The sequence below is a fragment of the Elephantulus edwardii genome, unplaced genomic scaffold (assembly GCF_000299155.1).
Source record: "Elephantulus edwardii isolate Elephantulus edwardi_28Jun2011 unplaced genomic scaffold, EleEdw1.0 scaffold00250, whole genome shotgun sequence".
NCBI classification, from domain to species: domain Eukaryota; kingdom Metazoa; phylum Chordata; class Mammalia; order Macroscelidea; family Macroscelididae; genus Elephantulus; species Elephantulus edwardii.
Genome location: NW_006400000.1, coordinates 3,712,775 through 3,730,572, shown reverse-complemented (window position 1 = coordinate 3,730,572; position 17,798 = coordinate 3,712,775). Strand labels below are relative to the sequence as shown.

The 17,798-nt window shown below is 44.3% G+C and overlaps 1 protein-coding gene across 1 annotated transcript in view; it reads right to left on the bottom strand.

The window, feature by feature from the left end:
• Positions 1-17,798, bottom strand: part of SEL1L3 (sel-1 suppressor of lin-12-like 3 (C. elegans)) — a 232,357-nt gene that overhangs the window by 19,500 nt on the left and 195,059 nt on the right. Inside the window, exons 18-23 of the mRNA XM_006899266.1 lie at positions 9,591-9,681; positions 9,369-9,453; positions 7,169-7,278; positions 3,908-4,035; positions 1,878-1,980; positions 1,720-1,792 (exon numbers count right to left, since the gene is read on the bottom strand). Coding sequence (XP_006899328.1) covers positions 1,720-1,792; positions 1,878-1,980; positions 3,908-4,035; positions 7,169-7,278; positions 9,369-9,453; positions 9,591-9,681 — 590 coding nt within the window. The remainder of the gene's footprint in view (positions 1-1,719; positions 1,793-1,877; positions 1,981-3,907; positions 4,036-7,168; positions 7,279-9,368; positions 9,454-9,590; positions 9,682-17,798) is intronic.

Genomic DNA, 17,798 nt, shown 5'->3' with positions numbered 1-17,798 from the left:
TGAAGTCTTTTTCTTCTCATACAGACCATGCTCAACATTTAACTTCTTAACTGCTGGTTTCAAGAGGGCTGACTGTGGAGCTAAGCAAGCTGAAATTGTTACAGCCTCAATTTCTTCTCCATCTATGATGGTGCTACCAACTGGCCCAGCAGTGAGAATCATTGTCTTCTTGATGTTGAGCTTCAATCCATATTGAAAACTGTAAACTACTGCTGTTAGATGCTATATAAACAACAGAAGCCTTGTCTGGACCTGGACCAGCCTCCCAACCACTGCTGTGGCCAGTCCACTGTAAGAGTCACCGTGTTAATCCACCTCATGGAGAGCCTTCTCCTTCTCTGACCCTTCACTCATCCAAGCGGGATGTCTTTTCCTAAGCACTGGCCCCCCTTCTGATAATATGCTCAAAAGTATATTAAAGTCTTTGAATTGCACCATCCTGGCCCCTATGACAAACATTCGGCTAAGTGACACTAGACACAAACCATCCTTACCGGTTTCAACGTACACACAAAATCAACTGAAAGGCAGACTTAGGAAACCATCTGTAATCTTCCTGCACAGTAGAACCAGTGGCACCTGGGGAAGGCAGAGTCAGAGCAAACTGCCAGAGAAGGAAAACTCACTATTTTCAACGAATTGACACATCTTGAGTGGGTAGTTGTAGTTATGTGCCATCGAGTCGTTTGCAACTCATAGCGACCCTATGTACAAGAGCTCTAAACGCTCTTCTATCCTGTGCCAACTTAGCCATCTCAAACACACTTATTCCCACCGCTCCAGTCACAGAATCCATCCATCTCATCAAAGGTCTTCCTCTCCTTTGCCGCCCCTCCACTCTGCCAAACACGATGTCCCTCTCCAAGGACCAGTCCCTCCTGGCAACATGCCCAAAGTATGTCAGATGAAGCTTCAGAATCCTTGACTCCAAGGAGCATTTCGGTTTCACCTTCTCCAGGACAAACCTGTTTGTTCTCCTAGCAGTCCATGGTATATTCAACACTCTTCTTCAGCACCACAGCTCAAAGGCATCAATTCCCTTTCTATCAACCCTATTCATTGTCCAACTCTCTGATGCATAGCACGTAATTGTGAAGACTATAGCCTGGATCAGGCGCACCTTAGTTTTCAGCCTGACATCATTGATCTTCAGTACCCTTGAGAGGTTCCTCACAGCCGACTTTCCCAATGAGAGTGAGAAAAAGTCAAAGGGGACCTTCAAGGAAATGGATTTAGCCTGTGACTGCAACAACGGGCTTGTGCATGGCAGAGAGAGTGAGGATGGCACAGGACAAGGCAAGGTCCCAATCTATGTTCACATGGTCGCTATGAGTGATATCTGACACTCTGGCACCTAGTAACAACATGAGACAGTGACGTTGTTGCTGTTGGGTACCATCGTGTTGTGAGCTGACAATCTCAGTTAAATTTCACAGGAGACTGCCCATATATCTCCCTTAGAGCAGGTGGTGAATTCAAACCATGTACCTTTGGGATGGTAGAACAGATTCTTACCACTAGACTACCAGCGCTATCCCAGAGTGATAGGAAGGTGGAAAGACTGCACCCCATCAAAGACAGAGAACTTGTGAAATGTAGAAAAACAAGACAGCATCACCGAGTTCCAGATCTCAGGGGGGCTCACTGTGCAATGTTTCATGTGCAGATAAAACACTCTCAGCTCTTTAAATATCGCCTGTGCTTTTTAGAAATCTTTACCTGAGGCAGACTGGACATACTGCACGCTCCAGGCAATCAGTACGGACAACAGGAAGGTCCCCAGAAAGTAGATCTGCAAACATCCAAACACGCGTCGTCAGACGACTGGCAGAGGACAGGGGCTTCAAGGGGGCAGGGGTGGTGGAGGCAGGACCTACCAGAGCAGAGTGCAGGAGGGCACCCCAAAACAGTCGCCAGTGAAGGTACAGCCAGGCCAGCGAGCAGGGGCTGAAGGTCTCCTCCGTACTGTGGCTCCAGCACCTTCGAACAGAGACAGGGCATCTGGGTGTTTGGCCTCTGCAGCCTGACATGACCCCTGCTTGCTGCTTTCAGACCCTCGAAGCTATGTTCTGCTTTAGATGACACCACGCACTTAGGGGAGAAGCACAGACAGCTGGTTCTAAGCAGTGAGTCCACATTCAAATCCTAGGATTCTGGCAGAAATCTTAGAAAATGGGGAGCTCTGGTGGCCTAGTGGCAAGGAGCTGCAACTACAATCCCAGAGGTGCACGGTTCGAGTCCACCAGATGCTCTGCTGGGGAAGGAGGGACAATCTCTTCCTGTACCAGTCAGATCGATGGAACACTCACACAAAAATAATAAAAAAATTTAAAAAAATTAAAAAACACTCTTTATTTAAAAAAAAGAAAGAAAATGGTCACATCTTACCTTATTTGGAGTGGTTTGTGACTGGCTATCAACCTAAAGGTTGGCAGTTTGAACCCACCCAGCTGCCCCAGGGGAAAAAGGCCCATTGAACTGCTTCCATAAGTATCTGAAACCCAACAGAACCAAATCCCTTGCTGTTAAGTAGATTCCATCCCATAGTGACCTACAGGGCAGAGTTGACTTAACCCAGAGTGTTCTCAAGTCAGTAACCTTAGCAGAGGACTGCTTCTGCAGAGTGCCCGGTGGGTTTGAACCACTGACCTATTCTTTAGCAGCTCAGAGCTTTGTCACTGCACCACCGGGAACCCTTACTAAAATACTGGTGTTGTGTGAGGCTGAGTAGGGGGTCATCAAAGGGCCACACAATTTGATGGTTAGAGGGCAGGGTGGGTAAAGAAAATGGGAAAGATCTGGTGTGAAAAACAATGTATATGAACTTTGTAAGTAAATCAGTACAAAACAAAATTTTATTTTAAAAAAATTGCTATTATGTACCATCAAATTGGAATCAACTCATAGTTGACCCTCCACTGGGTTTTGAGAGTCAATAAATCACTTGAGAAGAGACTGCCCACCTTTCTCCTTTGGAGCAGATGGTGTGATTGAACTGCTGGCTTTTGGTTTGGCAATGCAACTCCATACCATTAGGCCACCAGAGCTCCTGACCACAACAATTAGTTAAGTAAACCCAGCGGAGAAGGTCTACTGTGTTACACATGGAAGCACCATGAGTTGGAACTGTGCTGATGACAACACATTGGGTTTTTTTCCTTTGGCTAAGAAAAGTCACCAGTTCTGATTCCTATCACAGTACAAATGAACCTTGAAAACATTATGGGGAATAAAACTGGCCAGTTAGAAAAGAACAAATACTGTAGATCTCATTAATATGAAAAATTGAGGCCAGGTAAACGTACAGAGATTGAAGTTTGATAGTGGCTATCAGGGGTGGGATGGCAGTGAGAAAGTATCAGAAGCACTGAGTGTCTTTCTGTTGAAGGTGATGGGATAATCTGACCGTGGATTTGGGTGACAGCTGCATAGCCTGGTATCGCTGCTCTCTCTGAACTATGAACACGAAAAACATGCACTTAGCCAATATTGTATTAGCGATACTTTCACAGCAACAATAATAATTAAAAAATCAACTGGTCAAGAAAGAATCTCTGAAGCGTGAAGGCAGCCAGAGAAGATTTCTGTCCCAGCATCTGTCCAAAGCCCACATGGATGATCATCTCCCTGTCTTTCAGAAAAGGAGAGTCTAATTGGGCAGAGTGTTTCTTTCACTCAGTGGAAAAACAGACAGGACTTTAACTTCAGACCAGGCACGCTCTAGCTGAGGTCTCAGTAACTGGAAAAGGGAAATGAATCAGAGTCTGGTTGAGAGGTCTCCGGAGGATGTAACTCTTCCAGCCTTCTGGTCACAATTAACATTACAAAACAAGGCTGAATCAAAAGGCAACTGACCCATCTTCTTGAGTTCTTTCAGACTCTCTATCACAAGAGACTGTGAACGTACCTTTCATACAGTTCCCGGAGGATGGAGAAATTACTGGAATGAATGCTTGGGTCAATTTCCAAGAAGTCTAAAATATGGTGTGGAATTATAGCACCTTCCTCGATGAGCAGCGCCAGGTTGAAAAATCCCTAAAAACAAACCATAAACCAAACCCGTCAACGTCTCATAAAAAAATCCCAGACACACGCCCTCCATCCAAAGTCAACTTTTATAACCTCTCTATATTTTTTAAGTCCCTAGAGCCAGATGGTTTTGTCATCTTCCTTGATGAATTGTTTCCCTAAATATATGCGTCTGAGAAATTTATATGTAGGAGAACCAGGAGGTTTTCAGAAGATGCTGGGCCCCATCTGCTCAGGAACCAATGAACCAAGGATCGGCCCTTTCTTACTCACTCTCAAAACAGAACTTGCTGGAAAGTGTGTGCCCTTGACATCCTCAACAAACAAGAACTCAGAGGCAGGGCAATGCCCATCACTCACAGAATGCTCTAGGACACAAGCGTGTTGGAGAGCAGATGCAATGTTTTTGTATTTGACGATGGGGTGGGCGAGCGAGTACTCTAACACAGTATCTCCTGTCTCACAGTATCTGCAGAATGGCATCAAGACATATGCCTCAGCTCCCCTGTGGCCAGTGTTAGAAAATCTCCTCTGGATTCCCCTTAATACAGATTTCCCCAACAGTGTATTTCTTTATCGTCATGTGTCTGCCGTTATGACATACGACGGTGGCTTTCACACGGTTTGTTGCTAGAAGCTTTGTCACTGGTATTTTAAATACCAGCAGGGTCTCTCATAATGGATATTCTTCACAGGAACATTCAAGCTAAGACAGGCTAGCAAGAACCCTGTGTTGGCTGACTTCTGAAAAAACTGACCAGTGAGAAACATTATGAAGAGCAGTGGGTCACAGTGGATACAGTTTTGAAAGACAGACCCTTCAGGTATTTTGAAAAGCATTCACTATACTGTTGGGGGAAAGCTGCCTGCTCAAAGTAGAGACTACCTTAATGATGTGATGTTCTGGGGAGTGTGTGTGTGTGTGACAGAGAGAGAGAGAGAGAGAGAGAGAGAGAGAGAGAGAGAGAGCGCGCCTTGCTTGCTGAAAGTGAGGAGGACTTGTGAAGAGCTTGCAACAGAAGATCAAATTCTGCAGCCTTCCAAAGGGATTGCATCTTAATATCAAGAAAACAAAAATTCTCACCATTGGACTGAAAGGCAACATCATGATAGATGGAGAAAAGACTGAAACTGCTATCCACAATCAATACACTTGTACCAGCAGTCAGGAAATCAGGAGGGAAAGTCTGCAGTCAGGTACCTCTCCAAATTATTGAAGAGCAATGATGTCAGTTTGAGGACTAAGGTGAGTCTGATTCAGGCTATGGCTTTTTTCAATCACTTGCTATACATCTGAGAGCTGAACAATGAATAAGGATGACAGATGAAGAATCAATGTCTTTGAGCAGTGGTTTGGAGAAGAGTACTGAATATCTCATGGATGCCCAAAAGAGTAAACAGATATGTCTTAAAGAAGGTGCAGCCACAGTGTTCCTTGGAGGCAAACGTGATACAGGAAAATAATAAATGAGGCCAAATAAAATGAATAGATATGAACTATAGCATGAACTTTGTAAGAAATTAACCAATCTGCCTTGGAAGTAGTGCAGGCAGAATGTTACTTGGATGTGAAAGATGGTTAGACTTCATTTCTATTGATTTACTGTGGGTAAAAGCATGAGGAGAAACAAGATATAGTCATGGATGTCTCCCCAAGATACAAAAGGAAAACATTAACTTCAGAGTAAAGAGACTTGACAGGAACCACCTTACTCAAGAGACTGAACTTACTCTCCTCAGGAATAAAACATACTGACAGCTTGTACCCTACAATGACATACGGACAAGACACATTACTTCTATACTATCCTTTCCCACAATGCATCACCTCAACCATCTACTCATAAGAAAGCAGCAGACAGACCTAACCTGAGGAACAACCTATAAAATACCACATATCATGGTCATAAAAGACTAGGAAACTGTCCTATATTAGAAGAGACTAAGGACACCTGAAAAATAAATGCAACAGATCTTGGATTCAACCGTGGAACAGAAAAGGGACATTAGTGAAAACTAGTGAAATCCGGACACAGTCTTTTTTTTTTTTTATATTTTTTTTTTTCGGACACAGTCTTGAACAGTCGCAATGGTGATTTCTTAGTTTGATGATGCTGTCATTATACTAGATGCTGCTGATGCTGCTGTGGGGATACCAGATGCTGACAGGAGGAGAAGCAGGATATAGGGTCTATAGGAATTCTTGGCCCTATTTTTTCAACTTCTCTAGAAATCTAAAACGAGCTAAAAACGACAGGTTTTGAAAAAAATACCACAAAGCAAAATGTCCTGTCACTGACATACGGGGCCAACTGTAGAAGCCAATCAGTCCATACTGTGGCTACATTTCGGAATTCCTTGAGATTCTATCCTGGTGAGTTGTTGTTGTTGTTATGTGCCATCAAGTCGCTTGTGACTCATAGTGACCCTATGTACAACAGTTCTGAACCCTGCTCTATCCTGCACCAACCTTATTGTCTCTGATACACCTACCTCCATTACCCTAGTCACTGAATCAATCCATCTCATAGAGGGCCTTCCTCTCTTGCACTGTCCCTCCACCCTCCAAAGCATGACGTCCCTCTCCCAAAATTGGTCCCTTCTTGTAACATGCTCACAGTATATCAGACCAAGCTTCAGCATCTTTGCCTCCAAGGAGCAGCCTGGTTTCACCCTCTTTGGGACAAACCTGTTTGTTCTCCTAGCAGTCGACTGTTTATTCAATACTCTTCTCCAACACCACAGCTCAAAGGCACAATCCTTCCATCATTCCAAGTCATTGACTAACTTTCTGATGCATAGCAAATAGAATCTGACAGAAAGACCCATAGACTTGGTTTCTTCAACTTACTTACTACCTAATTGTCTGGCTTTGAGCATCACCTTGATGTAGTCATTGTTTCCTCCTCTATAAAATGGGTGTAATGATTGCCATGAGAATGGTGTACAGAGATCAGAAAAGCCCAGTAGGTGTTTCATGAAGTCGACCCATGATGGTGAGTGACCTCCCAGAGCTGTTGTGAGGGCTGCTTGACAATGAGCCCGAAGTGACTTTGTCCACTGTGAGACGTATGCAGATGGGAGGCATCTCAGGACCTCACAATCTCACATCGTCCAGAGCCACCGTGGTGATTTGTACCTGGGAGTCTCCATCCAACGCAGCTTGGGCGTACATCTGCACAGACAACTCTAGGTCTTGGGACTGGTTTTGGTGGCCATAGTAGTACAGGTCTCCCATTTTCAAATATGCTACAGGAGAAAACAAAACCACAAAAGCACAGATCATCAGTCAAGTGGTTTGGTTTCAGACAGACATTTTAAATGACATTTGTTTGAATGAGAGTTCTTCCCATCAGTCTCTGAACACAGAACATTTTAACATTTTGTGGATGCAGAGAGAGTAGAGACAGCAAGCAAGAGGGCTTTTCTGAACACATCCTTTTTCAGTTTTACTGGGCTGTTGTTTGGCGTCAGTTGATTTGACTCCAAACCATAATGACCTTATATACAACAGAACAGAATGAAATCCAGCTCAGCTCAACGCCATCCACAATGTTGCAGTCACTGTATCAAGGCATCTGACTGAGGGTTCTCCTCTCCTTTGCTGACCCTTCATTTGCCCAAGCATAATGCCCTTTTCCAGGGACTGGTCCCTCCTGACATGTTCAGAACATGTGAGACGATTTCCCCCGTCCTTGCTCTGAGGAGCAGTCTGCCTGCACTTTTTCCAAGGCCGGGCTGTTATTGTCTGGGGAGCAATGAGCAGCTCCCCTAAACAGCTCTGTGGATGAGCACCTCAAGCACAACCCAACAGCCAATTGGCTGGGGTTATTGAGGGTACTTCATTCTACATCTAAAATGTTGCTGCCCCAGTCTCTAAGGTCTCTGGGGAGCTCTTTCTTTACTCCGTTTGAACTACGTATTTCATTTTTCCTCTGAGGAAAAACTCATGTTCAAGAACGTGTATCAGTCAGTGTTTTGGGAGCCCCTGAGTGTACAATAGTTAATGGTTCAGTTGAATCTAATCAAAGGCATTTTGGGGGAGAAAAAAAATCCCGATGTTTTGTTTCCAAAAGAGCAGCCACTAACAACTCTATGGAGAACAGTTCTACATATATGAGGGCACCAGGAGTCAAAACTGACTATAAAGAAAACTCATTCAGTGTCCTCTCAGAAAACCCAAATTCATGTCTCACACATTGACCGTGAGTCACAACCAAGTCAAAGTTGACCCTCCCATGGTTTTTCAGAGTCTGTAAATTGCATGGGAGAAGATTTGTCCATGTTTCTCATTCAGAGCCACTGAGAGGTGACGCCTTGGTGTTATAGCAACTTAATGCTCTTCAGAGGTGGCTCACACGAGGGAGAAGCATGGGAAACAGGTTATCAGCAGGTAGGAAGAACTGAGAAAGTAAATGGGAAACAGCAGGCTAACTGGAGACAAGGATGCTAGAAGGTTCTATCACCACTAGGGTTGGAAGAAGGAGAGGTAGAGAGGAGACCCGGCAGTCTGGGAGGCATCCAAGACCATAGAGACTGGGGCTGTCAGAATGAATCCTCCTTCTCATACCTACCTACCCTTTCCCCCCACCAGGAAACTAATCAGAAACTAACTGTTGGTGTTGTTGTTAAGAGCTCTCGAGTCGTAGGCAACTCATAGCGACCCTGTGAATGAAAGACCTGTACACCTATATAACGTTGGTCCTCTCTTCAGGTTCAAAGGGTTTCCGGAGGCAAGCTATTACAGAAGCAGATGCCACTCCTGCTTCCAAGCTTGTTTTAATTAGGGAGCTCCAGCAAACACTGTCCATCATGGGTAACCATTCTCGCATTTGACACATCAGTGTCACAGTATTCAGCTTCACAGCAACCACGAGTTACCTCTGGACAGCAAGTAGACATACTAGGGTTATACAACCTAGAAGAATGTTTCACCAAAAACAATTAAAGGCAGGCCTGAGGCCCGTGGATTAGAGTCACCCACCTTTGGCTTGGGAGTATGACTTTCTGTCCAGTAGGCTGACTGAAAATCTGGTAGTTTCTGAGGGTCAGCACCCTCTCTGATAAAGTCAAATGAGGAGGGCAGGAGACACTTGTGAGCACCAAAGACTGGCCCAGGAATGCTCTTCACAACAGCTCCAAATGTCCCAATTTGACTCTGCACACTGTGTTCAAGCTGAGGGAAGGGGACTAACCACCTCTTAAGAGCAGAGACTTGTCACCCTCTTTCCTAATTGTTGAGAAATATCGCACTTCACACCAAGCTGTTAGATGTTCCCTGCTACCAAAGATTAAAAGCCTCCAAGGCTTGCATTTAGCACCCGCTTTTCTATACATACCAAATGAAGGCGCATCGATTTGAAAAACAGAGAAATTATAGTATCGCCAAACACAATTAACACCCAAGAATCTCCGGGCCAGGTCCTAAGGGGGGTGGAGAGGAGAAGAAAAAGTCAATTCATTAATATTTTTGGCCGAGCGACAAGTTCTGCCTCCACAGAGCCCAATTCATTGTCCTTAACCTTCGAGCTTCTCCGAGGAGAAATGAGACATTTACTTACTGGCCTCTCCTCACAGATGTGCGCTAAATTTGTCTGTGACACTTCAATTCCAGTTTCTGCGGCTAAGACATAATACAGCAAAGCTTCGTGCCTAAAAATAGACGATTAATAATAAATTCCATAGTGGCTCTTACTAATATTTAGAGAGCTTTCTATTCAAATACAAGAGGGCACAAAATAAGCATTTTTCCCTTTTTAAAAAACCCACAAAATCATGACTTCTTTTTTAAAAATAAATACTGTTGTAAAAATACTGCAGGCACTGATTTATTTTCTAAACTCGCAGATAAGGCTGGGGAGCTGGTTGATGCAACAGCTACCTCTACTGGCTGAGGAGAGTAGTGGTGACTCTGAGGCTGGCTGGTAGGTGGTCAGCGGCGTTTGCTCCCTGAATCTTCCCACATAGATAAGTGGTATTAAGGGACCCCCCCTTCGACCCCCCATGCCTTACAGTCTTCTGTTCTCTGAAAGGCTTTATGAGGCTTCAGATTCCAAATAAGCTTATGGTAATTAAAACAAGCTTCTGGAGCACCTTAGAAGTTTGACAGAATCAAAACAACAATGAGATATCCTCTCACCCCAGTAAGAATAGCAAAATTTAACAGAACAGCAAACAGCAAATGCTGGTGAGGTTGTGGAGAAACTGGAACCGTTACTCGCTGTTGGTTGAAGTGTAAAATAGTGCAACCACTATGGAAGGCGCTTTCTCAAAAAATTGCAAATAGAAATACCATTTGACCCAGCAATTCCACTACTGGGAATATACCCCAAAGAGACTATAACTACCACTCAAGCAGATACATGTACACCCATGTTTATCACGACTTTGTTCATGATAGCAAGAGTTGGAAACAACCTAAGTGCCCATCAACAAACGAATGGATAGAGAAGCTGTGGTATATTCACACAGTGGAATACTACATTGCATTGGAAATCAAGGAACTCATGCAGTATTATTCAAAATGGGTGAGCCTGGAGGACATTATGCTGAGTGAAATATCTCAGTCACAAAGGGACAAATCCTGCAAAGTGCCACTGTTGTAAAACAGGACTGACATCAGGGTTGGGGAGGGACTGAGAAAGACGGGTTCAATAAAGTACACTGCATTGAATCAGATGAGGGAGAAAACTGTTTAAAAAGGGATCTGTGATTAGGTATTATTGTCATGACAGGAGTTCAGAACAAAGGCTGCATAATGGAGTGGACCTGGGGGGAGAGAGTATAAAACAATGGGGGAACTTTTACTTTTCAAAGAGAAGAGTGTACTGGATGTGGAGGGGTGGCTAGGGAGGAAAGTGCAACAATGAATGAATGGAAACACAAAGTCTCTGTAAATTTTCATTAAAATTAATTAAAAAAATGATAAAAAAAGGAGTTTGAGGCATCACAAGGGATCAGAGCTTTCTGAAGGGTCAGTGGAGATTAACCCAGAATAGTTTCAATAGGAGTTTAGAATTGAAGGTTTATGCTAAAGATTAGGCCATGAAATGTCTCTGTCAAGGCTGGAACTTCGTGTGTTTTCACACCAGCCCTAGGAGGCACTCATGACTGCATGACACAATGCCTTAGGGCAGATCTCAGAAAGAAATGGAGTGATGTGATCCCCTTGCCTGCACATGTTCCGGTTTGGTTGATATTCCTGTGGTACAACTGGAAAGGTACAATATCTACACATTTCAGTCAACACACCATTCACAAATCCTCTAAGAAGAAAATGTGAGTCCTAAATTTTTGGTTTTTTTTTTCTTGCTGTGGTGGCATAGTCTACAAGGTGTGACACAGCTAATTCAAAGGTGTCATCTCCCTGGCAGTTTGAATTCACCAGAAGCTCCATGGGAGAAAGACACCAAATCCCCTCTGATGTGATTTAGAGTTTCAGAAACATGATGTAGGGTCAGCTATGAGTTGGTTCTGATTCAACATGAATCGGGGTGTGGGGAGAGATTTTTGTCAGAAACCTTTTATCTACTCTAAATTCAAGAAGGTATCCATCATCAAAATGTAAGTAATTGGTGACTGGCTTTGGGGGGAAAAATTCTGAAGATGGTGCTTTTATGAAATAATAATAAAGTTAGCTCTCTTTCAAGGGAAAAAAAAAGGAGTTTGACAGAGGACAGGCAGCTTTATGAAGGGCTTGATACAAACAGCTAAAAAAAATACAGGGGAAATGTCAGCATCTATTTATAAAAAGATAAATGTTTGACAAGAAGAGGAACCGGACAGTCGTAAAATGCTGAGAAAAAGGGCACAAACTCAAATTCATTGCTGTCAAGTCAGAACCAATTCATAGCTGACTTTCTAGCAGGTTTTCAGAGGCTGTAAATCACATGAGAGGAGACTGCTCATCCTCCCTCACAGCAGCTGGTGAATTTGAACCACGGGCCTTTGGGTTGGCAGAGCAACTCCTTTTCCACTAGGCCCCCAGAGCTTCCTTTACCACTAGTCCCCCAGAGGTAACATTGTGCAGAGGGTTTCATGGGACTACAGCCAATGACATGAAATAAGATCTGTATGTATTGTTGAATAGGAAAGGGATTTGCTCTGTAAACCACTGGAATTGGAATAAAAAAGCTGAGAAACATGGACAAGATATTGATGATGGTGAGTATAAGCGAGGGTTTGGAGAAACGGCCTTGCTTCGAAAAGCACTGATAATGTGAGAGGTGACTGACTCACTGATTCCGCAGGACAATGTGGTCCCAGCAGTGACAGCTGCTCGACCACACACATGCCATCAAGCCCAACGACTGTCCCTCATGAAGGTTCATCTAAAGAAACTATCAGGGAAACAGGCAACAATTCTGCTTCCAAGGGACTAGCTGTACACATGGATGAAGACTTTGTTGTTGTTAGGTACTGTTGAGTTGAGTACGACAGTGAATTTGAACCCCATCCTATCCTGTGCCATCTTCACATTTCCTGACACACGAGACAGGAATCTGCAGCAGTCACCGTGTCAACTGACCTGGTCAAGGGTCTTCCTTTCCTTTGTCAACCCTCCGCCCTTCCAAGCATCATGTCCCTCTTCAAGGAATAGCACCTCCTAGGAAAATGTCCAAAGAATGTGAGGCAAAAACCTCATCATCCTTACCTCCAAAGAGCACTCCAGCTGCACCCTCTCCAAGGCTTTTCTGTTTGTTCTCTTGGCCATCCATAGGATGTTCAGTGCCATTCTCTAATATCACAGCTCAAAGGCACCAATATTTTTTCTGTCATCCCTATTCATTGTTCAGCTCTCAGATGCATAGGAAGTGATTAGAAAGACCATGGCCTGATTCTGATTGAGACACGCTTTAGTCCTCAAACTGACACAATTACTCCTCAATAATTTGGTGAGGTCCCTAACTGCAGACTTTCATGGTGCAATGTGTGTCTCCTTATATCCTGACCGCTGATATCAAGGATGATAATTGTGGATCCAAGTAAGGTGAAGTTGCTGACAGTTTCAATCTCCTCTCCATCCATCATTATGTTGCCTCTTAGTCCAGTGGTAAGAATCTTTGTTTTCTTGACAGTGAGATGCAATCCATACCAAAGGCTGCATTCCTTGATCTTCTGCAACAAGTGCTTCAAGTCTTCCTCACATTTAGCAAGCAAGGTTGTATCATCTCCATAAAGCAGGTTACTGATTAGTTTCCCTCTGATCCCGATGAATCAGGAATGAATAAAGACTATAGAGGACTGTACTAACTGAAAAATTAATGCCTACAAGCTGTGGTGTGGTAGAAGAGTACTTAATATTCCATGGATTGTTAAACGAACAAACAGGTATGTCTTGGAGATCAGGCATAGTGCTCCCTGGAGTCTCTATAACAATAAAGCTTCATTTCACATATTTTGGACATGTTGCTAGGAGAGGTCTTTGGAAAGGGACATCATGCTTGAGAAGGCAGAGTGATGGAAAAAGAGAGAAAAATCCTCAACTAGATGGCTTGCCACTGACTACAGAAGTAACAGGCTTGAGTATGTCAGAGATTATGAGGAAGGACACAGGACAGCACTGGGTTCAGATCTGTCCAGCATAGGGATGCTATGAATGGTACTTGACTCAACAGAACCTAACAACAACATGCAGTCATTTATAGATGTGACCTTAAAGATGATACTGTAGCATTTAAAAGCATAAAAATATTTATATAAATGTTTGCATAATTTTCCATTTAGTTAGTAAAAAGCCAAAAAAGCAAAAGCAAATTTTATGAAAGCAGGCAGATATACACACAGACTCACTCTCTCTCTCCCCCCGCCCCACCATGTGCAGAGAAGAGAATGAAGCCTCCACAAATGATTTGCCAAAACGCTAACAGTGTTTATCTTTAGGTGATGGAAATGCAAATAGTTTCTTCTTTTGCTTTGTACTTGTTCTGATTTCTTCAGCATTCTCAATGTGCAAGTAAACATCTATCTGAACTAGAAATTGTGGTTTCCAAAGCTCATTTTTTTCATTCTAAGTAGCTGATTAAGATGGTAAGTCTTTCTCACTTTTTGTTCCATCCAGAAACTGGTTTAGGGAAGGGTCAGGCAAGGTCGAGGAAGAAGATTCTGAAATCATCTTTCCTTAACTGCCCAAGACAGTTCTGGCAGAGCAGACCCTGGAGACAGAGAGAGGCGGCCAGAGGGTCACATGGGGACAGGCGGACCTTCAGTCCATCAGAAGTGCTGAGTGAGCTTGGCCTCCCAGACACGGAGAGCTGCCCAATTAGCCATGACTCAAACTAGAGAGATGAAGCCAGCCAAGCAGTGCTCCCTGCACAGACAGTCTAGAAACCAAGCCTATGGTAGTGGCCACAACAACATAAAAGATGCTCTCACATTTTCTTCTTGTTGTTGTTGTTGTTATGTGCCGTTGAGTCACCTGCGACTCATAGTGATCCTATGTACAACAGACCTAAACCCTTCTCTGTCCTGTGCCAATTGCACCGTCTCTGACATACCCACTCCGACTTCTCTAGTCACTGAATCAATCCACCTCATAGAGGATCTTCCTCCCCTGTGCTGTCCCTCCACCCTCCCAAGCATGATGTCCCTCTCCAAAAACTGGTCCCTCCTTGAAACATATCCAAAGTATGTCAGATGAAGCCTCAAAATCCTTGCCTCAAGGAGCAGCCTGGTTTAACCCTCTCCAGGATGAACCTGTTTGTCTTCTTAGCAGTCCATGGTACATTCAATACTCTTCTCCAGCACCACAGCTCAAAGGCATCAATTCTCCTTCTATCTTCCCTAGTCACTGTCCAGCTCTGTGATGCATAACAAGTGATTGCAAAGACCATGGCCTATCTCAGGAGCACCTCTCAGTCTCCATAGAGACACCATTGCTCTTCAGAACTTTGGAGAGGTCCCTAACACTGGACTTTCCCATCGCAACACATCTTTTAATTTCCTGCCTGCTGGTGCCAAGAGTGTTAACACGTTTTCTTTCCCAGCCCAAACCCACTGCTTTCAAGTCCATTACAAATCACTTTTGTTGTTGTGTTTATTCAAGTTGGAACCAATTGGTGGCTGACCCTCTGGGTTGTGAGAGGCAGTAAATTGTAACGGAGATCACCTATCCTTCTCCCGTGGAGCAACTGGTACATTTGAACTGTGTGTCTTTGGGACTGCACCGGCCCATAGAACTTTGGAGCCTGTACATCTTTTACAGGAGGAAACGGACTCATCTTCTCCCTCACAGAGTGGCTGCAGGGTTCAAATCACCAATCTTTTGCTCAGCAGCCCAATGTTCCCTACGACACTCTTGGGCTCCTTGTTTTCCTACAGAACCTGCTAGTATAGGTTTGTTGCCAGAATCCTCAGGGCTGCTCCGCGGCCACCATTGTGGTTCCATTCCAAAGATGTTAGCATCTCACATTTCTTCAGAGACACCCAGGCTCAGGGCACTACTTCAGTTTTCCTCAGGGATGGATAAGGGAAGGAATGGTATAGTCTAGCTTTCAGGGCACACCACCCAAGGATGCTGAATGGCAGCTCATAATATAAAAATATACTGAAAAAATGGCTTTTTAGGGGACAGTATAAAATTAGTACGGCTGACAAAGAGAAATCTGGGGGTCCCATGAGATTGACACCCTGGTAAGTATATCAATGTGATAAATTTTATAAAGGCAATATCTTGCCTCTATAATTACCCGGATGATGGGGGAAAGAAGGTGGGAACAATTTTATATAACTTCTATTGTCCAATTATGGCATTTGCAGGAAAGAAATCTCATAGAATGCTCAAATGTTTCCTTTGAGAAAGTACTGAAAGGCATTTAAAAAAGTTAGAAAAACATTGATGTCAATGTGAGTCCAGAACAGAAATTCACCTCTGTCTTCCATCCTGTGGAACCTGTCACCCATCACATACGTCGAGACAGTACAATGCCACTAGCGTCCATTTCCAGATGCTGAGGAAGTGATGCACACTTGAAGTCCACTGACGAGGACATGGCCAGAACTCTCAACACCAGACTTTCTCAGCTCATTAAAACATATGAGACACAACACCAACCAAGCTTCCTGGGGCCTTATCCACGCAGCACTTCCCTTTCCCCATCAATTCACTTTACAGAGATCATGGAAAAGCGAGGGTTAGTTAAAGATCTCTCTCTATTTATATTCATCGAATAAGCATTTACTAAGCTCTGGTGGCTTATTGGTAAGAAGCTGTGCTGCAATCCCAAAGGCAGGTGGTGCAAACCCACCAGATGCTCCACAGGAGAAGGATGGGCAATCTCCTCCTACTGCCTCTAAAAGCCTGCTGGAGGGTCAACGATGTATTGGTTCTGACTCGACAGCAAACAACATCAACAACAACAACAACAACACACAATTGAATGTGAAAGTTGGACAACGGGTAAGGAAGATCCGAGAAGAGCTGATGCCTTTGAATTGTGCTACTGGTGAAGAGGACTGAGTATATCAGGAGCCGTCAAAAGAACAAACAGATATGTCTTGGCAGATATGCAGGCAGAGCGCTCCGTGGAGGCGAGGATGATTAAACTTTGTCTCACATACTTTGGGCATGTTGCCAGGAGGGGTCAGGTCTTGGAGAAGGCTATTATGCTTGCAAAAATAGAGGTGCAAGAGAAGACCCTCACGGAGGTGGACCGACAGAGTCACTGCGGCAACGGGCTCATGCACCGCAGACACTGTGAGGCCAGCATAGGGCAGGGCTGTGTTCTGTTCTCCACAGGATCACTGAGTCGGAGTCAATTTGACAGCATCTGACAACAGCAACATGCTCCTGCGATGTGCAAGAACATCAAAGACAAGCCACAAAACTGTCTCACCCCTCAGTGAATTTTGTCAAGGCCTAGGAATCAGACCAGGGCTTCAAGCCCTGGGTTCGTGTAGCACAGTGGTAAGAAGCTGCACTGCAATCTCGAAGGCATGTGGTTCAAATGCACCAGCTGCTCCTTGGGAAAAGGATGGGCTATCTCCTCCTGTGTGATTAACTGTCCCTGAAAACCCACTGGAAGGTCAGCTATGGGCTGGTCCCAACTCGATGGTACAAAAAAACAATGATATCATGCAGAATAGGCTTCCTTAGAGCTTCCAGACCAAGATGAACTAAGGCTTGGATAGTGACTATTCCAAGATGGTCATTCTGACAGAGATGGGCAGAGGTTGTGGGAAGCAGTGAACTAAGAAATAGTTCAGGGCACACACGGTGGAGCACTAGCTACTAACGGAGGTCTGGAGGCCTAGTGGTAAGAAGCTGTACTGCAATCCCAAAGACATGTGGTTCAAAGCCGCGCCACGGGAGAAGGCTGGACAAACTCCTCCCATGTGATTAAGTGCCTCTGAAAACCTGCTGGAGGATCAGCTATGATTCAGTTCCAACTGCCTGGCACACAACACCACCACCACTAAGGGCAAGGTTGGCAGTTCAAACTTACCCCGAGCAACCTTGGAAGTCAGTCCACTGACCTCCTTCCAAAAGAACAGTCATTGAAAACCCTGTGAAGCAGGGTCACCTCTGCCGTGCAGGAGGCTGCCACGAGTTGGAAGTAACGTGAATTAACTGGTTTGGTTTTTAAAGGAGAACTCAGGGACTTCGACAGTTCTCCGGTGGAATTCTTGCCTTCAGAGAGGGAAGTTAACACGTTGCCGCAAATGACAGTAATACATGAAGAAGAGGAAGAGGAAGAGGAAGAGGAAGAGGAAGAGGAAGAGGAAGAGGAAGAGGAAGAGGAAGAGGAAGAGGAAGAAGAAGAAGAAGAAGA